Source organism: Macaca mulatta, chromosome 2, assembly GCF_049350105.2.
Source record: "Macaca mulatta isolate MMU2019108-1 chromosome 2, T2T-MMU8v2.0, whole genome shotgun sequence".
NCBI classification, from domain to species: domain Eukaryota; kingdom Metazoa; phylum Chordata; class Mammalia; order Primates; family Cercopithecidae; genus Macaca; species Macaca mulatta.
Window position 1 is genome coordinate 181,851,547 of NC_133407.1, and position 25,476 is coordinate 181,877,022.

At 42.0% G+C, this 25,476-nt stretch overlaps 1 protein-coding gene across 2 annotated transcripts in view; it reads right to left on the bottom strand.

The window, feature by feature from the left end:
- The window catches only part of CEP97 (centrosomal protein 97), a 32,285-nt gene extending 7,133 nt beyond the window's left edge, over positions 1-25,152 (bottom strand). The window contains exons 1-9 of one of the 2 annotated variants that reach the window (XM_015128743.3): positions 25,047-25,152; positions 23,061-23,203; positions 21,950-22,108; positions 20,573-20,674; positions 17,615-17,728; positions 16,901-17,067; positions 3,838-4,002; positions 1,897-2,030; positions 672-1,284 (exon numbers count right to left, since the gene is read on the bottom strand). In XM_015128743.3, coding sequence (XP_014984229.2) covers positions 672-1,284; positions 1,897-2,030; positions 3,838-4,002; positions 16,901-17,067; positions 17,615-17,728; positions 20,573-20,674; positions 21,950-22,108; positions 23,061-23,203; positions 25,047-25,089 — 1,640 coding nt within the window. In that variant the 5' untranslated portion in view covers positions 25,090-25,152. 2 annotated transcript variants of the gene reach the window in all.
- Positions 25,153-25,476: the final 324 nt, after the last annotated feature.

A 25,476-nucleotide genomic window follows, 5' to 3' on the forward strand; every position in this document is an offset into this window, starting at 1 on the left:
ACTGCCAAGTCTAATGCCTGTGTCCTCTCTATGGCACCTCCGATCTCTCCTGAAACAGTTTCTCCTGTTGAAGGTGGAACTCTCCTAGTTTTCCTACCACTCTGGCTGCCCTTTCTCAGTATCCTTTGCTGCCTCTTCCTCTTCTACCTGATAATACCAATAAATATTACTAGTCACAATATTAATGAAATCCTAACTTTCCTGGGTTAGCAGTCAGTAAAACATATGAGCCATGGGATTAAGGAATAATCCTATTGTAGTCCTATAGAATTTTAGCCCCTTCTGAATCCCTGCTATTAATTTTTATGTCATGTACTGAATTCCATGTAGACTTCATCATTTTCTCATTTTTATACTTAGTTTTTCAATGTTTTCTGTACCTTTCTATGTTTAGAATTACAGATCCCTATAAAGCTCACGTTCATTGAACATTTACCACTACACTGCATCTATGTATCAAGTCCTCTGCTGGGGATGGAGATGCAGCAGACAGAACAGATGGTCTCTGCTCTCCAGATGCTTTCAGTACACTGTAGGAGACAACCAAACCAACAGTGGCTACATGGTATGAAAAGTGTTATAATCACAGACGCACAGTGTTCTGAATCAACTGTAAGAATCTAACACCCTCAAACCAGCAAAACAGTACATCGAAAGGACTTATGACCCACCTCCTTATTTCATCAGTTAAGCAGACAATGTGCTCTTGCATTCTGCGTAGCCGGATTTCGTAACGCACATCTTTGGCTTGAGGGTTGTAGTTCCTGGCATAAAATCCCCGCCAACAGGCCTGAAGCTTGGTGGCTGCATCATTTAATTTCTGAAGGGCAACTTTGTCTTGTCCCAAAACAACAGATCTCTGGGTTAAAATCATGGGAACTTTCTCTGAAGTTGCTTGAGATATGGTTTCTTTATTTTCTGGTTGTGTATTTTCTGGTTTCTTTATGTCTGGTTGTTTCTGTCCAGCTGACTCAGGAAAAAATGTAAGACTGTGGTTATCATCCTTCAAGATAGTGCTGATTATTGTTGGCTCAGAACAAGGTAATAGTCCAGCTTTCTCATTTACCTCTGTATTGATTTCACTTCTCATCATTGGAACAGAATTCTCATTTGCAGCCCATAAAGGCTTTTCCTCTTCCTTATCCAACACCTGGCTTTCCAGCCCTTTCACAGATTCATCTGCAACACCATCATCTTCTAGGCCCAAGTTAATGCCCTGCAGTCTCAGCTCAACTGTAGGCGATAGTGGCGATAGTCCTGATGCAACTGGCATAAAAGTAGACTCTGAAGAGAGAAGACTACAGTTTAACTTGTCCTCATCTGTCTGTATGTCTTCCAGGTGCAGATCATTTCGAGAATATCTTGTAGTATGTACAGAGGCTGGAAAATTATTCTTAACCGCAAATAACTGATCATCATTACTGCTTATCCCAACCCAAGAATTGACTTGAATGACGGGTTCTAGAAGAATCAACAGAGTATCATTTAAACCACTAAATATTTACATTTTAGTTATGTCCCTTTAATGAAATCTATTCCTTGAAATAGAGTAAAATGCGAAAAAATCCCCAGTGATTTCTTCCAATATGCCTAAAACATCAAACCAAACATTTTTAAGAAAATGAATTCTTGTGATAATTAGAATATTCATCAAAGCATCAGGTCTATACAAAAGGTAGCAGTCCTTGAAATGTTTCTTAAAATTAGAAATATAGCAGCTATAATATACATACATATATAGGTGTGTATATACATAGATATGTATAAGATCTAAATGATTACTGAAGTTAGCAAACTAACAAAAAATTATGAAAATATGCACCTTTTTCTGCTTTATGATGCCAGGAAAATTAAACAACTTGGAGAAAAGGGATCAGAGATAAATTAATTTCTTACCACTTTCCTGGGATATCTGGCAATCTTGAACAGGGCTTGAATGCTCAGGAATAAGGGATGCCCTTGTTTCAACAGGAACAAGAGGAGACAACTCTTCATTTTGGCTTTGGTTCATCAACTGCCTCTGGTGAAACCTAAAAATCAATAACATCTGTTCTGATTTAACACAAACCAAAAAAAGAAAGATTTTCTGCTTCCTAAGTAACAATGTCAAAAAGGCAGAAGTTTACAAGTTCTCAAAGTAGGTACTTTTAATTACTGCCAAATTATAAATCCTCATTTGAAAGCACTGCATAGAGAACGTTAAGAAACTTATTTTGTAATTGCAAAGACAGATACCCTCCTATGCACACATATACACATACAAAAACATTTAAATGCAGGATCTCTGATAAAGAAAGTAAATATTAAATGCTTCTGGCCGGGCGCGGTGGCTCAAGCCTGTAATCCCAGCACTTTGGGAGGCCGAGACCGGTGGATCACGAGGTCAGGAGATCGAGACCATCCTGGCTAACATGATGAAACTCCGCCTCTACTAAAAAATACAAAAAACTAGCCGGGCGAGGTGGCGGGCGCCTGTAGTCCCAGCTACTCGGGAGGCTGAGGCAGGAGAATGGCATAAACCCGGGAGGCGGAGCTTGCAGTGAGCTGAGATCCGGCCACTGCACTCCAGCCTGGGCGACAGAGTGAGACTCCGTCTCAAAAAAAAATGCTTCTGGCAATACTTTTTCTCTTTTTTTCACTGTACCTTTGAAGGCAGATACACCTCTTAAGTATCCAAAAACCCACAAGAAACACCTACATTAAGGAACAAGTAGGTCGGGCATGGTGGCGCGCACCTGTAATCTCAGCACTTTGGGAGGCCAAGGCAGGTGAATCACTGGAGCTCAGGAGTTCAAGATCAGCCTGGGCAACATGATGAAACCCCATCTCTACAAAAAATATAAAAAATGAGCCAGGGCATGGTAGTGCATGCCTATAGTCCCAGCTACTTGGGGGTCTGAAGAGGGAGGATCAATTGAGCCCAGGAGACTGAGGATGCAGGGAGCTGAGACTGAGGATGCAGGGAGCTGAGACCACCACTGCACTCCAACCTGGGTGACAAAGTGAGCCCCTGCCTCAAAAAAAAAAAAAAAAAAAGCGGGCAGGCGGGGCGGGCCAAGGGCAGACACAGTAGCTCATGACTGTAATCCCAGCACTTTGGGAGGCCAAGGCGGGCAGATCACCTGAGATTAGGAGTCCAAGACCAGCCTGGCTAACCTGGCGAAAAACCACCTCTACTAAAAATAAAAAATTAGCTAGGTGTGATGGCACATGCCTGTAATCCCAGCTATTAAGAAGGCTGAGACACAATAATCGTTTGAACCGGGAGGTGGAGGTTGCAGTGAGCCGAGATCACACCACAGCACTCCAGCCTGGGCAACAGAGCGACACTATGTCTTAAGAAAAAAAAAAAAAAGAACAAATATATTTTTTAAAAATCCCATGCCGTTTCCTGGTATAGTAGCTCATACCTGTAATCCTAGCACTTTAGGAAGCTGAAGCAGGAGAACTGCTTGAAGCCAAGAGTTTAAAATCAGCCTGAGGAACAAAGTGAGACCTCATCTCTACAAAAAATTAGCCAAGCACGGTTGCATGTACGTGTAGTTGCAGCTGCAGTGACCTATCTTTGCGCTGCTTTACTTACAGACCAAGAGACCAAGACTCTGTCTTTAAAACAAAAAACAAACATAAAAACCCTGTATTCCCCCCATGCCAGATTGTTTGGCTGTTTGCAGTGCACGATTCAGCTTCCCTACAGAAATTGCTGCAGTGACAAGGGGACTGAGTGTCCAGAAATGTGGACCACAGCACTTGCCTCAGGCTTACTATCACCATAGCAAAGACTCAGAGATATTTTAACTTGTGAATTCATCAGTTGTTAGAAATAAACGTGTTCACCTCTGTTTGCTCAGAATCTTCTCTAGTTTGGCATCCTCTGCAGTTTGAAGACCTAGTGTAGAAGTGAGGGGGCAGACTGTAGCCAGATATTGGACAAGCTGGATGTGCTGGCCAGGCCGATATGCTCTCCCTTTGCCTTGACTATAGAGCCATTCAGCTTTCAAGCTGGATTGAGGAACATAAAGAAGAGGAGAGGGCACGAGAATAGTCAATATATATTGTCAAGCAACAATGATCTTCCTTCTTAACTTACCTTTATAACACCACTGGATGTTTTTCATAAATAAAATTCACTCGATTTTTTTTTAATCTACCATTCTGACTCATATTCCTCATTCTAACAATGTTTTAAACCCTTTTTGTTGCTTAGGGGCACTTCCATTGAGCTTGGACTAATGGTCCCAAATATTTTTAAATCATTTTCAAGGAAGCAATGAGTATTCTCTCCATTCACTCTGTCACACTGAAATGCCTAAATAGATGCACTGCATTTAAATCCATTAGTTCATAATGACAGTTAAAAGAAAAAAACAACTAGCCGGGCATGGTGGCATGTGTAATCTCAGCTACTCAGGAGGTTGGGGTGGGAGGATCACTTGAGGTCAGGTGTCTGAGGCTATAGTGCTCTATAATCATACCTGTCAACAGTCACTGCACTCTAGCCTGGGCAACATAGCAAGACCCTCATCTCTAAAAAAAACCAAAAAGACAAAAAAACAAACAAAAGTGAACTGGTCACAGTTAGAGGATACTAGTGAACCACCAACTCTTTATTAATTCTATCTTTCCTACACAAACTATGCCAATGCGTAACCAGATAGTTACTTCATAGTATTCCAACTAATAAAAAAAAGAATGATAGAATGTCACCATTTTGCAACCCTTAATGAATTAGCAGATTTAGGCATTGATCATTAATAGCTACTAATAACACAAGAGAAAACTAACCCTGTATGCCTCCCAACAGAACCCACTAAGTAAAAACTCCAATCACTTTTGCACCAACCTTATAGTCCTCCCCTCAAAAAAAAAAAAAAAAAAAAAAACCTGAATCTGAGCAAACATCCATATCCAATTTACAGAAAATACAGGAGAGAGGAACATGTCAAAGGACACACAGATATAGCTGGCAAAATGAGCAGATAATGGGAAACTCTATAGGACAAATACTCTGACTTCTTCAACTACAACCAAAAGAAAAAAAGAAAAGGGAGAGCGAGAGAAAAGAAAGCAAGGAAAATAAAAGAGAAGAGAGACAGATAGATTGAGAGATTCAAGAGAGTCATCTTGGACATCTAGCCAAGTTAAGCCTTCAGATGACTCTAGCCCCATCTGTGATCTGAGTGCAAGCCCAGGAGGCCCCAAGGAAGAACCACTCAGTCAGCACAGCCAACCTACAGAGCATGCCATAATAATATATTGCTGCTTTAAGATGCTAAACAGAGAAGAAAGAAACTTAAGAAATATATCAACCAATTGTGACATAAGGCCTTATTTGAATTCTGTTTCTAAACTACGAAATTCATTTATAAGGACTGAAAATGTAAGCACTGAATATCTGATATTAGGGCACTTTGTTAAATTTTTTTTGATGTGATAATAGCATTGTGGTTGTTCCTTAAGAGTTCTTCTCTTTTAGAGACATATACTGAAATACTAACAGGTGAAATGATATCTAATCTGAGATTGGCTTCAAAATAGTATAGAAGAGAGAGTGAGTGAAGGTATAAGATGAAGCAAGGGCCGGGTGTGGTGGCTTACACTTGTAATCCCAGCACTTTGTAGGGCCGGTGGAGGATTGCGTGAGCCCAGGAGTTTGAAGCCAGCCTGGACAACAAAGCAAGACTCTGTTTTCTTTAAAAAAAAAAAAAAAAAAAAAAAAAGTTCAGTTTATTTAATAAAAATAATTATAAGTATTCCTTCCATGGGTCGGGCGCGGTGGCTCACACCTATAATCCCAGCACTTCGGGAGGATGAGGTGGATGGATCACAAGGTCAAGAGATTGAGACCATCCTGACTAACACAGTGAAACCCCGTCTCTACTAAAAATACAAAAAAATTAGCTGGGTGTGGTTGCGGGCACCTGTAGTCCCAGTTACTCAGGAGGCTGAGGCAGGAGAATGGCGTGAACCCGGGAGGTGGAGCTTGCAGTGAGCCGAGATCGGGCCACTGCACTACAGCCTGGGTGACAGAGCGAGACTCCATCTCAAAAAAAAAAAAAAAAAAAGAGAAGCATTCCTTCCATGGAAACATCCCTGTGGACTAAATCAAAATCATTTAGAATCTTCGTGAAATCCGCTCTAAGTTTCCATACATTCTCCTGCCAAACAAATGGCTTGTTGAAAGGTTGTACAAAAATAGGTCCAGAGTAGAAGACAATCACCAACTTTAGTATTTCCCAGCAAGCAATATTTCTAAGTTATAGATAATCTGTACCGTGGGAAGACAGAAAAGCGAAACTAAGAGACTAGACTAAGGGCTCGAGCTTGAATATTCCAGTTTAAGTATTTGTGGGAAAAAAAACACAAACTGTAGATCATCAACTGCTATAAGATGTTTTTCCACTTTGCTTCACATGAGTTCATCAATAAAGATATCCCTACACAAATTATATTAAATCCTAGGAAAAAAACAAAATTAAAAAAAAAAAACCTCCCTGTCAATTAAAATACCATTTTCAATTAAAAAACAAAAAACAAAATTAAGACTCATTCAGCTCTAATATATTAATCTTCTTTTTTTTTGAGACAAGGTCTCTCTGCCACCCAGGCTGGAATGCAATGGCACTATCATGGTTCACTGCAGCCTCAAACTGTTGGGCTCACTCAATCCTCCCACCTCAGCCTCCCAAGTAGCTGAAACTACAGGTATGCACCACCATACCCAGCTAATTTTTTCATTTTTTATTTTTATTTTTTTAGAGATGGGACCTCACTATGTTGCCCAGTCTGGTCTTGAACTGCTGACTTCAAGTGATCCTCCTGCATTGACCTTCCCAGGCACTAAGATTACAGGCATAAGCCACCAATGCCTGGCCTCTAACATATTAATTTCAAGTCACTGGATGATGACTCCACTCTTGAAAGTGAAGGTACTGTTTACTTAAAACAAGAAGCAACAACTATTAAGAAAGGGAACTTAAAACAACCTGCTATGTGTCTTAAAAAAAAAAAAAATGTAATCCCAGCTACTAGGGAGGCAGAGGCAGGAGAATTGCTTGAAGCAAGGAGGCAGAGGTTGCAGTGAGCCGAGACAGCACCACTGCACTCCAGCCTGGGCGACAAGAGCGAAACTCTGTCTCCAAAAAAAAAAGGAGTACTGAATAAAAGGATATCTGATATTTGCTTTAAAAATACTCCAACAAAAAACGTGGAATGAAACAAGACCGGTAAAATATTGACAATTGTTGAAGCTGCATGGTGGGTACACTGATGTTCATTATGTTATTCTAACTTCCTATGTACTTGAAATATCCCTTTTAAAAAAGAATATTGGCTAGGTGTAGTGGCTTGTATCTGTAATCCCTGCACTTTGGGAGGCTGAGGCAGGAGGATCCGATGAGCCCAGGAGTTCCAGACCTGACTGGGCAACATAGCAAGAACCCATCTCTACAAAAAAGTTTTAAAAATTAGGCTAATGTTTTTTTTGTTGTTGTTGTTGTTGTTGTTGTTTTGAGACGGAGTCTCACGCTGTTGCCCAGGCTGGAGTGCAGTGGCGCGATCTCGGCTCACTGCAAGCTCCGCCTCCCGGGTTCCCGCCATTCTCCTGCCTCAGCCTCCTGAGTAGCTGGGACTACAGGCGCCCGCCACCACGCCCGGCTAATTTTTTGTATTTTTAGTAGAGACGGGGTTTCACTGTGGTCTCGATCTCCTGACCTTGTGATCCGCCCGCCTCGGCCTCCCAAAGTGCTGGGATTACAGGCTTGAGCCACCGCGCCCGGCCGCTAATGTTTTTTTGATGGCAGCATCTGTATTCCCAGCTACTCGGGAGGCTGAAGCAGAAGAATCGTTTGAGCCTGGGAGGTTGAGGCTGCAGTAAGCTGTGATCTTGTCGCTGCACTCCAGCCTAGACAACAATGCGAGACCCTATCTCTAAAAATTAAGACGAAAAATATCTAGCACTAGGAATTTCAACTTAAATAATTTTAAAAAGGAATATTAACTTTCTCCAAGGTTTTGCTCCCATAAGATCTCCAACTAAGCAATAGAGTTATAGCTTTGTGCAAGGTCCTGTCAATAGTAAAACAGATCTAAACACATTCGGAAAGAACTCCAAACACTGAGGTGCCACACGAAGATGCTCGTCTCTCCACAGGTGTGCTTAACTCTGAGAAACGGCTCAGCCAAAGCACCACAAGGTTTGGTTACTGCTCAAATTACTCTTTTGGGTGACACATACACTCAAATCAAGATCTCGCTACAGGACGTTATCAAAGAATCTAGGATACATTTCAAAATGGAGAACTTTAACCTGGGGGTTCTTAGCAAATAACATCCAAGATGGGCAGACTTAAAAAACTGAAAACTCCGGCCAGGCATGGTGGCTCATGCCTATAATCCCAGCACTCTGGGAGGTCGAGGCGGGCAGATCACATGAGGTTGGGAGTTCCAGACCAGCCTGACCAACATGGAGAAACCCCATCTCTACTAAAAATACAAAATTAGCCAGGCGTAGTTGCGCATGCCTGTAATCCCAGCTACTAGAGAGGCTGAGGCAGGAGAATCACTTGAACCCAGGAGGTGGAGGTTGTAGTGAGCCAAGATTGTGCCATTGCACTCCAGCCTGGGCAACAAGAGTGAAACTCCATCTCAAAAAAATAAAGTCAATGGTAGCTTCATGGGGATAGCACTGAATCTATATATTACTTTGGGCAGTACGGCCATTTTCACAATATTGATTCTTCCTATCCATGAGCATGGAATGTTTTTCCATTTGTTTGTGTCCTCTCTTATTTCCTTGAGCACTGGTTTGTAGTTCTCCTTGAAGAAGTCCTTCACATCCCTTGTAAGTTGTATTCCTAGGTATTTTATTCTCTTTGTAGCAATTGTGAATGGAAGTTCACTCATGATTTGGCTCTCTGTTTGTCTATTATTGGTGTATGGGAATGCTTATGATATTTGCACATTGATTTTGTATCCTGAGACTTTGCTGAAGTTGCTTATCAGCTCAAGGAGATTTTGGGCTGGAACGATGGGGTTTTCCAAATATACAATCATGTCATCTGCAAACACAATTTGACTTCCTCTCTTCCTATCTGAATACCCTTTATTTGTTTCTCTTGCCTGATTGCCTTGGCCAAAACTTCCAATACTATGCTGAATCGAGTGGTAAGAGAGGGCATCCTTGTCTTGTGACAGTTTTCAAAGGGAATGTTTCCAGCTTTTGCCCATTCAGCATGATATTGGCTGTGGGTCTGTCATAAATAGCTCTTATTATTTTGAGATACGTTCAATCACTACCTAGTTTATTGAGAGTTTTTAGCATGAAAGGGCGTTGAATTTTTTTTTAGATGGAGTCTTGCTCTGTCGCTCAGGCTGGAGTGCAGTGGCTTGATCTCAGCTCACTGCAACCTCCACTTCCCGGGTTCAAGCAATTCTCTGCCTCAGCCTCCTGAGTAGCTGGGATTACAAGTGCCCACCACTACGTCTGGCTAATTTTTACATTTTTAGTAGAGATGGCGTTTCACCATTTTGGCCAGGCTGGTCTTTAACTCCTGACCTCATGATCCACCCACCTCGGCCTCCCAAAGTGCTAGGATTACAGGCGTGAGCCACTGTGCCCCGCCAGGGGTGTTGAATTTTATCGACAGACTTTTCTTCAACTATTGAGATAATCATGTGGTTTTTGTCACTGGTTGTTTATGTGATGGATTACATTTATTGATTTGCGTTATATTGAACCAGCCTTGCATCTCAGGGATGAAGCCAACTTAATCATGGTGGATAAGCTTTTTCATGTGCTGCTGGATTTGGTCAGTCAGTATTTTATTGAGGACTTCTGCGTTAATATTCATCAGGGATACTGGTCTGAAATTTTATTTTTTGTGTGTGTCTCTGCCAGGTTTTAGTATCAGGATGTTGCTGGCCTCATAAATGAGTTAGGGAGGAGTCTCTCCTTTTCTATTGTTTGGAATAGTTTCAAAAGGAATAGTACCAGCTCCTCTTTGTACCTCTGGTAGAACTCAGCTGTGAATCCATCTGGTCCTACGCTTTTTTTGGTTGGTAGGCTATTAATTATTGCCTCAATATCAGAACTTGTTATTCGTCTATTCAGGGCTCTGACTTCTTCCTGGTTTAGTCTTGGGAGGGTCTATGTGTCCAGGAATGTATCGATTTCTTCTAGATTTTCTAGTTTATTTGTGTAGAGGTGTTTATTCTCTGATGGTAGTTTGTATTTCTGTGGGATCAATGGTGATATGCTCTATCATTTTTTATTATGTCTATTTGATTCTTCTCTCTTATTAGTCTTGCTAGCAGTCTATTTTGTTGATCTTTTCAAAAAACCAGTTGCTGAATTCATTGATTTTTTTGAAGGGTTTTTCGTGTCTCTATCTCCTTCAGTTCTGCTCTGATCTTTGTTATTTTTTGCTTTCTGCTAGCTTTGAATTTGTTTGCTCTTCCTTCTCTAGTTCTTTTAATTGTGATGTTACAGTGTTGATTTTATATCTTCCCTGCTTTCTCCTGTGGGCATTTGGTGCTATAAATTTCCCTCTACACACTGCTTTAAATGTGTACCAGAGATTCTGGGATGTTGTGTCTTTGTTCTCACTGGTTTCAAAAAACTTATTTCTGCCTTAATTTCATTATGTACCCAGTAGTATTCAGGAGCAGGTTGTTCAGTTTCCATGTAGTTGTGAGGTTTTGAGTGAGTTTCTTAATCTTGAGTTCTAATTTGATTGCACTGTGGTCTGAGAGACTGTTATGATTTCTGTTCTTTTGCATTTGCTGAAGAGTGTTTTATTTCCAATTATGCAGTCAATTTTAGAGTAAGTGTGATGTGGTGTTGAGAAGAATGTATATTCTATTGATTTGGTGTGGAGAGTTCTGTAGATATCTATTAGGTCTGCTTGGTCCAGAGCTGAGTTCAAGTCCTAAATATCTTTGTTAATTTTCTGTCTTATTGATCTAATTTTGACAGTGGGGTGTTAAAGCTTCCCACTATTTTTGTGTGGGAGTCTAAGTCTCTTTGTAGGTATCCAAGAACTTGCTTTATGAATCTGGGTGCTCCTGTATTGGGTGCAAATAAATTTAGGATAGTTAACTCTTCTTGTTCCATTGATCCCTTTACCATTATGTAATGCTCTTGTCTTTTTGATACTTGTTGGTTTAAAGTCGGTTTTATCAGAGACTAGGATTGTAACCCCTGCTTTTTTTTTTTTTTTTTTTTTTTTTTGCTTTCCATTTGTTTGGTAAATATTCCTCCATCTCTTTGAATCTATGTGTGTCTTTACACGTGAGATGCGTCTCCTGAGTGCAGCACACCAATGATTCTTGATTCTTTATCCAATTTGCCAGTCTGTGTCTTTTAATTGGGGCTAGTAGCCCATTTACATTTAAGGTTAATATTGTTGTGTGTGAATTTGATCCTGTCACTATGATATTCGCTGGTTATTTTGCCCATTCGTTGATGCAGTTTCTTCATAGTGTTCATGGTCTTTACAATTTGGTATGTTTTTGCAGTGGCTGGTACCGGTTTTTCCTTTCCATGTTTAGTGCTTCCTTCAGAGTCTCTTGTAAGGCAGGCCTGGTGGTAACAAAATCTCGCAGCATTTGCTTGCTATAAAGGATTTTATTTCTCCTTCACTTATGAAGCTTAGTTTGGCTGGATATGAAATTCTGGGTTGAAAATTCTTCCAAGAATGTTGAATATTGGCCCCCACTCTCTTCTGGCTTGTGGGGTTTCTGCAGAGAGATATGCTGTTAAGTCTGATGGGCTTCCCTTTATAACCCGACTTTACTCACTGGTTCTTAACATTTTTTCCTTCATTTCAACCTTGGCAAATCTGACGATTATGTGTCTTGGGGTTGCTCTTCTCAAGGAGTATCTTTGTGGTGTTCTCTGTATTTCCTGAATGTGAATGTTGACCTGTCTTGCTAGGTTGGGGACGTTCTCCTGGATAATATCCTGAAGAATGTTTTCTAACTTGGCTCCATTCTCCCTGTCACTTTCAGATACACCAATCAAATGTAAGTTTGGTCTTTTCATATAATCCCATATTTCTTGGAGGCTTTGTTCGTTCCTTTTCATTCTTTTTTCTCTCATCTTGTCTTCATGCTTTATTTCATTAAGTTGATCTTCAATCTCTGATATCCTTTCTTCCTCTTGACCAATTCAACTAATGATACTTGTGTATGCTTCACAAAGTTCTCGTGCTGTGTTTTGCAGCTCCATCAGGTCATTTATGTTCTTCTCTAAACTGGTTATTCTAGTTAGCAATTCCTCTAACCTTTTTTCAAGGTTCTTAGCTTCCTTGCATTGGGTTAGAACATGCTCCTTTAGCTTGGCAGAGTTTGTTATTACCCACCTTCTGAAGCCTACTTCTGTCAATTCGTGAAACTCATTCTCCATCCAGTTTTGTTCTTTTGCTGGCAAGGAGTTGTGATCCTTTGGGGGAGAAGCAGCATTCTGGTTTTTTGAATTTTCAGCCTTTTTGCGCTGCTTTTTCCTCATCTTCGTGGATTTATCTACCACTGGTCTTTGATGTTGGTGACCTTCAGATGGGGTTTTTGTGGGGACTTCCTTTTCGTTGATGCTGATGCTATTCCTTTCTGTTTGTTAGTTTTCCTTCTAATAGTCATGCCCCTCTGCTGCAGGTCTACTGGAGTTTGCTGGACATCCACTCCAGACCCTGTTTTCCTGGCTATCACCAGCGGAGCCTGCAGAACAGCAAAGACTGCTGCCTGTTCCTTCCTCTGGAAGCTTCATCTTAGAGGGGCACCCACCAAATGCCAGTCGGAGCTCTCCAATATGAGGTGTCTGTCAACCTTTGCTGGGAGATGTCTCCCAGTCAGGAGGCACGGGGATCAGGGACCCACTTGAGGTGGCAATCTGTCCCTTAGCAGAGCTGAAGTGCTGTGCTGGGAGATCCACTGCTCTCTTCAGAGCCAGGAGGCAGGAATGTTTAAGCCTGCTGAAGCTATGCCCACAGCTGCCCCTTCCCCCAGGTGCTCTGTCCCTGGGAGATGGGGAGTTTTCTCTATAAGCCCCTGACTGGGCCTACTGCATTTCTTTCAGAGATGTTCTGCCCAGAGAGGAGGAATCTAAAGAGGTAGTCCAGCTACAGCAGCTTTGCTGAGCTGCGGTGGGCTCTGCCCAGTTTGAATTTGCAGGAGGTTTTGTTTACACTGTGAGGGGAAAACCACCTATTCAAGCCTCAGTAAAGACACATGCCCCTCCCCTGGCAAGCTCAAGCATCCCAGGCCGACTTCAGACTGCTATACTGGCAGCAAGAATTTCATCCCTGTGTATCTTAGCTTGCTGGGCTCTGTGGGGGTGGGATCCGCTGCACTAGACCACTTGGTTCCCTAGCTTCAGCCCCCTTTCCAGAGGAGTGAATGGTTCTTTCTCACTGGTGTTCCAGGCACCAGTGGGGTATGAAAAAAAAACTCATAGGGCTAGCTTGGTCTCTGCCCAACAGCCGCCCACTTTTGTGCTTGAAACCCAGGGCCCCAGCGGCACAGGCACCTGGTGTGCGGGGCTGCAAAGACCATGGGAAAAGCCTAGCATCTGGGCCAGAGTACACTGTTCCTCCCAGCACAGTCCCTCACAGATTCCCCTGGCTAGGGGCAGGAGTTCCCTGACCCCTTGTGCTTCCCAGGTGATGCAACGCCACACCCTGCTTCTGCTCACCCTCTGTGGGCTGCACCACTGTCTAGCCAGTCCCAATGAGATGAGCTGGTACCTCAGTTGGAAATGTATAAATCACCCGCCTTCTGCGCTGATCTTGCTGGGAGCTGCAGACCAGAGCTGTTGCTATTCAGCCATCTTGCCAGCCACCCGCCAACACTTCTTTAGTGCTGGACGACCCCAGAGAGAGAGGCTACCCCAGGTGGGAGCCCATTCTTCCCTATCTCCTGAAGTCTCTGAAATTAAATGTTTGCAAAGCATTATGGAGAAAGCTCAAAAAATAATTCACTTTTTTTTTTTTTTTTTGAGACAGAGTCTTGCTCTGTCGCCCAGGTTGCAGTGCAGTGGCCGGATCTCAGCTCACTGCAAGCTCCGCCTCCCGGGTTTACGCCATTCTCCTGCCTCAGCCTCCGGAGTAGCTGGGACTACAGGTGCCCGCCACCTCGCCCGGCTAGTGTTTTTTGTATTTTTTAGTAGAGACGGGGTTTCACCGTGTTAGCCAGGATGGTCTCGATCTCCTGACCTCGTGATCTGCCCGTCTTGGCCTCCCAAAGTGCTGGGATTACAGGCTTGAGCCACCGTGCCCGGCCAATTCAAATTCACTTTAAAGTCACTTGGAATAGGCCGGGCGCGGTGGCTCAAGCCTGTAATCCCAGCACTTTGGGAGGCCGAGACGGGCGGATCACGAGTTCAGGAGATCGAGACCATCCTGGCTAACACGGTGAAACCCCGTCTCTACTAAAATACAAAAAAAACTAGCCGGGCGAGGTGGCGGGCGCCTGTACTCCCAGCTACTCAGGAGGCTGAGGCAGGAGAATGGCGTGAACCCGGGAGGCGGGGCTTGCAGTGAGCTGAGATCCGGCCACTGCACTCCAGCCTGGGCGACAGAGCTAGACTCCGTCTCAAAAAAAAAAAAAAAAAAAAAAAAAAGTCACTTGGAATAAAACCATTTCCACGGTATAGAAACACAGACTTTTTTATCATTATTTATCCAATCAACAAATATTTTCTACCTCCTTTAACACTCTCTTTAGTTTCAACAAACTCTTCAACCTTTAGTCTCTATCCTTATAAAATAATACCATTTATTAAGCACCTACTATATGACCAGTCCTATGTTCTATACATCATCCTTAATCCTAACATCCATGAAAGCTAGGTAGTACTACTATTCACATTTTACAGATGACGAAACTTAGGCTCAGAAAAGCCCTAAGGAACTTGACAAGGCCACACAGTTAATAGATAGCAGAGAAAAAAGTGAAGCTTTCCCCTGTCTCTCGTAACCAGGTCTCACCTCTTTGTGGGTCTCTCTTTACACCAAACCCTTTATCTCTGCCCACATCACCATGCTGCCTCTCAGACATGAAAATGTTGCCAGTACTACTCCAATAGAAAAAGTCAACAACTGTAGAGAGGATTATCCAAGTAAACCCATATTCCAGATCTAGAACTAGTCACAGTTTGAAACAAAATAAGGTTTATTCTCAGAGCAACATTAATAGCAGGAAAAAAAAAAAGCCACCCTTTCTGGTAGGCAAACTAGACCTGACATATGTCCCTCACCCTACACCAGCACCACCACTATCTAGCTCTTGGCTGCTATTCCTCACGGCCCCCTGCTTTACTCAGAAACTATGCAAAACAGCAGAGAGACAGAGAAGGGAGACACACTCTGTAATCTACCACCCATCCTCCCATCAGGAAACTCCTGAAATAACTACTGTCTGTAGTAGAGAAGAACAAAAAAAGGTGACGGAGAATGTATGTGTTGAGTCCATAATGCATGTGTGTATGTACTAAGAGGAAAAAGTGAAATGAAGCATAGTAGAGAGAATAAAGTCATCTCAACTCTCAACATCCCAATTCCACTCCCTCCTTCCCATATCCTAGTTCCTTACCTCCCCTAAAGCTCTCATTCCACTGATCATGTAGTAGGATCCAGAAGACTCCATTCTGCAGGGATCCCAGCTCCAAGCCACAGAAACTATTAATGATCTACAGATAGGGGAAATCTTGCTTCTGCTGCCTCACAGGTATAAGAAAGGGAGGACCTGGCCAGGTGCGGTGGCTCACACCTGTAATCCCAACACTTCAGGAGGCTGAGGTGGGTGGATCACCTGAGGTCAGGAGTTCGAGACCAGCTTAAACAACATGGAGAAACCCTGTCTCTACTGAAAATACAAAAGTAGCTGGGCGTGGTGACACATGCCTGTAATTCCAGCTTCCTAGGAGGCTGAGGCAGGAGAATCGCTTGAACCTGGGAGGTGGAAGTTGCAATGAGCGGAGATCGCGCCATTGCACTCCAGCCTGGGCAACGAGAGTGAAACTCCAGCTCAATAAAAGAAAAAAGGAGAGGTGGACCAATCACCATGTCTGCTACTAGTTCCAAATTAAAACTCTGCATTTGCCCAGAGTTATCATTATAATGGGTATTTGGAGAATTCTACGATGTTACTAATACTGCCCTTACATAACATTTGGGGCTGGAAGATAAATAGAAAATAAAATGAAAAAAAAAAAAATACAGCCCCTATATACGTGAAAGATTAATATATTACAAGCTTTTGCGAGACTGATCTGAGATCCTACACAGGATCTATAACATGATGGTTTTAAGCAAAAGTGTTCCAAGCTCCAAACAACTGATTAACAAAAGAATTTTTAGAAATCAAATTGTTGTATGTAGGGCCCTAAGACTACTAGCTCCAACCTCTGGGGCCGAGATTTCTTTTTTTTTTTTTTTTCAGAGACAGAGTCTCACTCTGTCACCCAAGGTAGAGTGCAATGATACAACCATAGCTCACTGTTAACATTAAATTCCTGGGCTCAAGCAACCCTCCCACCTCAGCTTCCTAAGCAGCTAGGACTATAGGTGTGTACCACCATGCCCAGCTAATTTTTTTTTTTTAGAGATGCGTTCTCCCTGTGTTGCCCAGGCTGGTCTCAAACTCCTGGGCTCAAGCGATCCTCCTGCCTCGGCTTTCCAAAGCACAAGGATTACTGGCATTAGCCACTGCACCAGGCCAATATTTATTTCTTATCCTTTTTTGGAAATGACAAAAAATCCTAAATGACCAGCACATAGTCTGCTATATGACTGCACTAATACTCTTGATTTCTAAATGCACATTTTAAGAAATACTCTATTAATCTGTAGTAAACTAGAAATGGTCTTTTCAGTAACATTTGTGATGTTAAAGAGGGCATGTTCACCTTTCCTTCTGAGAAATCACATATCCATCTAGGACTCTGAGGTTTAAGCACCAGCTGACGATGTACGGCCGATAGTCAAATCCTGGGATGGATGGTGTTGCCATCACACAAGGATTGTTCATAATCGACAACTGTTCCAATTCAGTTAAGGATGCCAAAAAAGAGATCTGGAACAAAAGATATTTTTGTTGAACAAAAGGACTATTCAGTGTCAAGCACAAGGTTTCCACTGATTACACATCTTTGGCAGCATTTGAGAATGTGATAATTTCCCTCTTGTTCTGAAAAGTGACAAGTGTCCATTGACTTCCAAAGTTTCAACAGCACAGCCATCTGTCCCTGCTGCACAAAATCCCTTGGCGAGTATCAGCACTGTTTCCTAGCAGAAATAACCCTATTTTAAAAACATCACAGCAGCCAGGAAATGCGGACAGGGAGTCTTATAAACCCTTATAACGTAGATGTCCCTCTACCATCAGTTGCCTCCCAGTGGAATGATAATTACAGCTTTACAAAGGAAATTAGACCTTAATAACCCACTGACACTAAGGAAAAGTGGAAAGAAAAATAACGATCATCTAGAGTCAAGCGTTTCATCTGAATGGCAGTTTCTTCCAAGATGCTCACAGTCTAAAAGTAAGCTCACAACTCTTTCCTGTGTCTTTCCTAGGCTTTCCAACTTCCTGAATCTCACAAAATACCCTCAAATTTTACCTCATTTAAGTCTCGGATTTCATTTTCTGCCAAAGAAAGTATAGCAAGACTTCTGGGTAGGTAAGCAGGTGCCATTCTAAGAGAGGTGATGATGTTTCCATGTAAAAGCAGGGTCTTGAAAGTAAAAACAGTATGAATTACAAACGAAAAGATTACAAATAAATTGGCCTATTGTTACAACACCAAAGTGGTACATATAAGAATAAAGGAATCTACTTTATTTTATTTCTCATCACACACAAATCAAAGGCTGTTAATGCTACAAGGGTCCTTGATGATCTTCTGGTCCAACTCTGCTTTCATATCAACATCCTAACGATATTTTAAAGACTTGTCCAAAAACATATGCTTCGCATAGCAACTAGGCATGCTGTGAGATTTAAGTTATGAGACACTGAGCAATTTCTAACACACTTGTTCATTTTCTTTTAAAATATCAAAATAGAGGCCACAAGTGGTGGCTCATGCCACCCACTTGCATTGTAATCCCAGCATTTTGTGAGGCCAAGGAGGGAGGATTGCTTGAGCCCAGGAGTTTCAGACTGGCCTGGCAACATAGTGAGACCTGGTCTCTACTAAAAATCAAAAAATTAGCCAGGCATGATGGGGTGCACCTGTAGTTCCAGCTACTGGGGGTGCTGAGGTAGGAGGATCGCTTGAGCCCAAGAGGTCGAGGCTACAATAAGCCATGACTGCACCACTGCACTTGAGCCTGGGTGACAGCAAGACTCTGGTGTCTCAAATTAAATTAAAAAAAAAAAGTCATTAAAACCACATATAAAGCAAATTTTCCAAAAAAGAGAGTGATAACCTACAACCATAATTGCAACTGTATTCTCTAGGTAACTAAAAACCAGGGGAAGGTAGAATGTGTTACTTGCAGATAAAGCTGACTCATATTAAGTCAGCAACAACCAAGAATAAACCCAAAACTGAACACTCAGGATTCTGATCAGATAAACAGGCTTCTATTCCAGAAAAAAAAAAAAAAAAATTCAATCATCTTTGGTTCATTTGAATTCTCTTAGCATCTATCAGAACAGTATCTGGCTACATCAAATTGTTTAGAATAATTATTGCTAAAAATGATTTCTGCTAAAGTCTGGGAAAAACTGAACTAAGATACTGCTTCTAGGGCTTAATGAATATATCTGATGCTATCTGATGCTAATAATATACAGTGAGGCAACTATATTTAAAACGTCCTACATACGTTTTTCAAGACTGTGATTTCAACTGTTACTTATTTGACTGCATGATACATTCCCCTCCATAAAAAGTGCTATATGCTACATGTTTTTTCTTTTAAGTGAAATTAATTTTGACAATTAACTAACACCTATTACTTTAAAAACAGCAATCCTGAATGCAAAAAAAAAAAAAAAACAAAACAGACTTAGGACCGAGCGCCGTGGCTCAAGTCTGTAATCCCAACATTTTAGGAGGCCAAGGCAGGCAGATAACAAGGTCAGGAATTCAAGACCACCCTAGCCAACATGGTGAAATGCCATCTCTACTAAAAATACAAAAATTAGCTGGGCGTGGTGATATGCACCTGTAGCCCCAGCTACTCGGGAAGCTGAGGCAGGAGAATCGCTTGAACCTGAGAGGCAGAGATTGCAGTGAGCCAAGATTGTACCACTGCACTCCAGTCTGGGTGACAGAGCAAGACTCTGTCTCAAAAAAAAAAAAAAAACAAAAAACAGACTTGGTCAGCTCAGTGGCTCACGCCTGTAATCCTAACACTTTGAGAGTCTGAGGCAGAAGGGCTGCTTGATTCCACAAGTTTGAGACCAGTCTAGACAACATAGTAAGATCTCATCTCTGGCCAGATGCAGTGGCTCAGGCTTCTAATCAAAACACTTTGGGAGGCCAAGGCAGGAGGATCATGTGAGGTCAGGAGTTCAAGATCAGCCTGGTCAATGTGGTGAACCCTGCCTCTACTAAAAATACAAAAAATTAGCCAGGTGTGGTGGTGGGCGCCTATAATCCCAGCTACTTGGGAAGCTGAGGCAGAAGCATCACTTGAACACAGGAGGCAGAGGCTGCAGCGAGCCAAGATTGTACCACTGCACTCCAGCTCGGGTGACAGAGCAGAACTCCATCTAAAAAAAAAAAAAAAAAAAGATCTCCTCTCTACAAACACTCAAAAAATTAGCTGGGTGTGGTGATGTCCACATGCCTATGGTCCTAGCTACTGGGAAGGCTGAGGTAAAAGGATCACTTGAGCCTGGGAGGTCGAGTGAGATTCTACTACTACACTCCAGCCTGGGTGACAGAGCAAGACTGTTTGTTTCAAAAAAAATACAGACAGACTCAAATTCAGGAATGACTAATCTCAACCTCACCAAACATTATGTATATATAGTAACTAAAGCTACTAGCATTGGTTGGTTGGGCATAGAGGGAATTCCATCATGTTCAGAGAATGGTAAATAAAATTAACCTTAACTACAATGACCAGTTTAACATAAAATAAATCAGTTACAGAACTAACAACAAAAAGTTTCATACTTAATTTCTGGTATTCTAACATAATTTCTTTTTTTTTTTTTTTTGACACTGAGTCTCACTCTGTTGCCCAGGCTAGAGTGCTATGACCCAATCTCGGGTCACCACAACCTCCACCTCCTGGGCTCATCTAATCCTGCTTCAGCTGAGTAGCTGGGACTACAGGCTAACACCACTATGCCCCACTAATTTTTTGTATTTTTAGTAGAAATGGGGCTTTGTCATCTTGCCCAGGCTGGTCTTGAACTTCTGAGCTCAAGCCATCCACTCACCTCAGCCTCCCAAAGTGCTGGGATTACAGGCATGACCCACCGTGCCCAGCCCATAATTCTTAGCATAAAGCAAGCAATCTGTTCATACACGGCAGGCTAATTTTTGGTCAATGAGATTACGTTCTCTTGGTATTTTGCTATAAAACTTCACAAATAACATAGAAAACATACTTACTTTCAAGGATACCAATTTAGATAGATCACCTATCTGGGATATGTTATTGTCTGATAAATCGAGATGCTGTAGAGCTGTGCAGCTATTGATCTGTTCCATGGCCTATCACAGAAAAGCATCGCATTATTTAATGAAAACAAAATCAAAAAATAAAATTATTCCCTAGTTCTTTGCAGCTGAAAGAGTGTCTTACCTCCTCTTATTACTAGAAGCAGAGTAGAACAACTTAGCAAGAAAAAAGGGATAGTACTAACAGAATTTAGTAGATTGTCAGGTTATAAACTTACACTTTCATTATCTCTCTATGAGTAGACGGCTACCAAGTAGTTCATATCATCCAAGATCTTTACAGCTTGAAGAAACCAAAGTAATGGCCAGGCGCTATGGCTCATGCCTGTAATCCCAGCACTTTGGGAGGCCGAGGTGGGTGGATAGCCTGAGGTCAGGAGTTTGAGACCAGCCTGGCCAACATGGTGAAACTCTGTCTCTACTAAAAAAATACAAAAAATTAGCCAGGCGTGGTGGGCGAGTGCCTGTAATCCCAGCTACTCAGGAGGCCCCAGGAGGCGGAGGTTGCAGTGAACTGAGATCGCGCCACTGCACTCCAGTCTGGGCAATAAGAGCAAAACTCCATCTCAAAAAAAAAAAAAGAAACCATAGTAATAATATATGACAGTTGGTGGTATAGAACAGAGTTTACAAGTTTAGATTAAAAGCAAACAGCCTGGATTTACATTCTGGCCCTGCAACTTCCTAGCTATGTGACCTTGAGCAAGTTACTTAACTTCTCTGTGCTTCAGTTTCTTCACCTTTATAACATGCATAATGTCTATATCTACTTCATAGGCTGTCACGAGATTGAATAAGTTAATACAGATAAATGCTTAGAACAGTGGCTCATACACGTTAATGGCTTAATAAAAGGCAGCTATTGGTATCATTTAATCTAGTCCTCTTAGCTAGCATGCCAAAAAATAAGACACAGAAATATGTATTGATTTACCCAAAATTACACAGTTACTAAGCAGTGGAAGTAGGTCTAGAATTCAGATCTTCTGACTTTTAAAACTGTATATTCTCCCGTATAGCATTAAACATTTACTTAAAGCTTAATTCAGCATGATATAGTCTCCCTCTTAAACACTCTGGTTTGATCTACTTTTTTCTAGGTACAATATAGATTCTTTGTTCACATTTAAAAGAATATTATGCCATATTATATGTTTCAAAATGAGATTTATTTTTAGTTTATTTTAATAGAGATTAAAGCTGCAGAGTAGGAATGGGTACTTTCACTTTTTAATTTGACTTATTTCTACACTGCTTGAATTTTTTTTTATGCAGAATACTTTTGTAAACAAAAAAGAAACCATTCACCTTAAGATTATTTCCTGCCAAATTCAGCCATTCCAGATGAACTAGTTCCTTTAGCCCTTCCACACAGCCAATGCTATTATGAGGCAAATTTAATACGCGAAGCAACGTCAGCTTGGCCACACCCATCATCCGAACCAGCCGATTATTAGCCACTGATAACTGTAAAAAGGAAACATATTGTTATTTTTAGGAATAACATATATAAAATATTTCACATTAAAGTGATTTAAAAGGTTTTAGACGGCCAAACACTCTCAAACTCCTTTTGTACATTTCACACATATTGTCTAAATATTCTACAGTATGACTATCAGTTTTTTGTTATTCTTCCTGGGCAATAGAAAATACAGATAAAGCTGAGCAATCAGACCTCCTCCAACTACTAAGACATTTAACACAGCAACAACTTGAGAATGTAAGTTCCACGAGAATAGTGTTCTTAAACTCTCAGTCAAAACTTAATACAGTGCCAGACACATAAGAGGGACTCAGTAGCCATTTCTTTTTTTTTTTTTTTTTTTGAGACGGAGTCTGGCTCTGTCGCCCCGGCTGGAGTGCAGTGGCCGGATCTCAGCTCACTGCAAGCTCCGCCTCCCGGGTTTACGCCATTCTCCTGCCTCAGCCTCCGGAGTAGCTGGGACTACAGGCGCCCGCCACCTAGCCCGGCTAGTTTTTTGTATTTTTTAGTTAGAGACGGGGTTTCACCGTGTTCGCCAGGATGGTCTCGATCTCCTGACCTCGTGATCCGCCCATCTCGGCCTCCCAAAGTGCTGGGATTACAGGCTTGAGCCACCGCGCCCGGCCAGTAGCCATTTCTTGAATGAAAGAATGAATGAACTCTTTACCCCCATCACGAGGTAAAAGGTTACCTTAGTAACACAGTATTTTGCCAAAAGTAAAATGCTTCCTTTTCTTAACAATGCTTCCTTTTCTAATTTACTCTCAATGTAGTACATGTATGTTCATCTTCAGAAGAAACTGTCATGTAAAAATTTAAGGCAACAATCACTGCTTTCTAGGCCTGCACAGTTACTTTTTGTCAGGTTATTTTATTGTTTTGTTTAATAATAAATTGATCCTATGTCACCATTTCCCAGATTGCAATACCTACCTGTATTAATCGTTTGCATTTCTCCAGATTTTCCAATTTAATAATCTGATTTTTATCCAGAATCAAAGTGTGAATATCAGCTTCACAGGGTAAATTTGGACCTAATTTCTGTAGTCCCTGCCCTGACCAATTGACCACTGATCCTTGAAAAGAAACGGAAATGTTAGAAAACACAAATAAAATAAAACATGTACAACAGCTGAGCATAGGGGTGGAATTATAAAATATCTATGCCATTTCAAGTTAAAAAAAAAGTAGAGCATAATATCAACATTGTAAAATTAAAGCAATCTTGAGTTCTACATGACCAGATTGAATTACTCATTTTTCTTCAGAAATATCAAATTAAAACATTTGTGATATTCTCCTCAAGTTTCCATACTTTGGAAATCTTCATATACATTTAAATATGAACGATTACTTCCATTTGTTGTGCCTAAGTAAAGATACTATTGTTTAAATGTTACTAAACTTTTGACTGCGATCCATCAGCTTACAACCTAACTACCAACATACCCTAAAGTGCCCAAAGTGTGATTTTGAAAATCAAAGTATAGTTCAACTAATTCTCCCATAAAATAGGATAATACACCCATTTTGCTAGCTTGATATGAGAATTAAAAGAGAAACCTTATGAATAGTACTTAACCCCGTTCCTGCCAAAGGGCACTCAATAAAGTACTTTAGAATAACATAGACGTTCAAACCCTGGTTCCACCAGTTAACCATTGTGGTATATTAGGCAAATTACTGATTTCTTTTGGGCTCACTTTTCTACTCTGTAAAGTGGGGATAATACCTGCCTTATAAATGTAGTTCTACAGAGAAAATGAGATACTGTAAAAAAAAAAAAAAAAAAAAGGCACTGAGAACATTGTCTGGGTCATACAAAGTGCTCTGTAAAAGGGTTAACTGTTATTAACAGTTAAGTAGCCTTGGTGGGCTTGAGAGGTGTGGTTTAAGAAAAGCCGATTTCCAAAGAGGGCGGGGCCAGAGAAACGGCCAATTTCAAATTTACACCCGGATCAGGACTACTGCAGGAAATATTTACGCCAGATTGCTCTCGTGGAGGATTTCAACGTTTTCCCATTGTCTAATGGCTCTTAACATGTGAGGAGTTGTGAGCCCCTCTGAAAATCTGATGAAAGGGGTGTGCTGCCTCAGAAAAGTGCACAGCCTTTGTACACAATTCCAAGGGGTCGACAGAGAGGTCTGCGAACCATCCACCAACTCTTCCCCCAAGAATTTACGGCTCCCAGAAAATGCACTCCTGGTCTAAGCCATGAAAACGGGCCTCGACCCCTGGGCCCTGTCCCCGATTTAGGACTGACTGCTGCCAAGCCTCGGAGCTGTAACCAAAACAAAAGGAGCTCGCGTCCGGCGCCCCAAAGAGGCAGGTATCTTCAGGCCACAGAAGCACCCACACACTGGCAGCGACCAAACTCAATCCTAGGACCCGTGTGTAGAACAAGGAGTACAGAACTGTGGGCTCTGGATCATCCCCTAGATTTTATCACAGCCACTGGCCACCTGCGAGACAGGGTTCAAATCCAGTCTAGTCAGCGGTCTCTGAGGGAAGGTTTTCCTGAACGTTCCAGGAACCAAGAAGAGAGGGGAATATGTGAAGCGAAAGAGGGAGATCCCAAACATTTCGCTTAGGCACCCAGGACTCAAAGTAAATGGCCAAGAAAGGTCATCACAGCCCGAAATCCACCGCCTCCTCAGCATCGGGAGCGCGGGAGCCAAGGCGCCGGGCCGCGCGAAGGCTTCTGGGGGTTGTAGTTCCCCGCTCGGCCCTCACCGCGACACCGGAGAGCTGGGCACTGCAGGCGAACTACAACTCCCAGAGGGTAGCGCGCCTCCGCGACGACCACAGATCCGCATCAAAAGAACTGGTCCAGAACTGCACCTCTAAACCTAGGCTTTCTCCTCTCCACTGTTTAATTCAGTTCCATGGAGTAAACCTTAGGACTCGGATCGCCTTACCTTCTCCGGGAGGCAAAGCCGCGTCCACGCGCGCCACCGCCATACTTGCTGCTTGCTAATAATACCAGGCAACCGTCCTCCCGCGGCTTTGTGGAGCTTGTAGTCTGAAGGAGAGAGCCGGAAACTATAACTCCCAGGATGCACGGCTCCCAGACGGCCCAATTGGCTGCTTACGCCTAATGATGTGAAGCTGGGGTTAGAATCTGAGGGTAGTGAGCTCAGGGACGCTGGCCCACTCGCTTATTTGACAGATGAATTAACTGCGTTATTAGATGATCATTTCACTTCCTTGTCCAGGTGTTTGCGAAATTTGACACTTTTACTGTCGGGATGATTGTAAGGAAGCTACTTAATGCAGACTGAATTTGACAACTCATTGCTGGAAGTCTCTGTGGGGGCTGCTCCATTCTTTTGATAATTGTGAATAAGT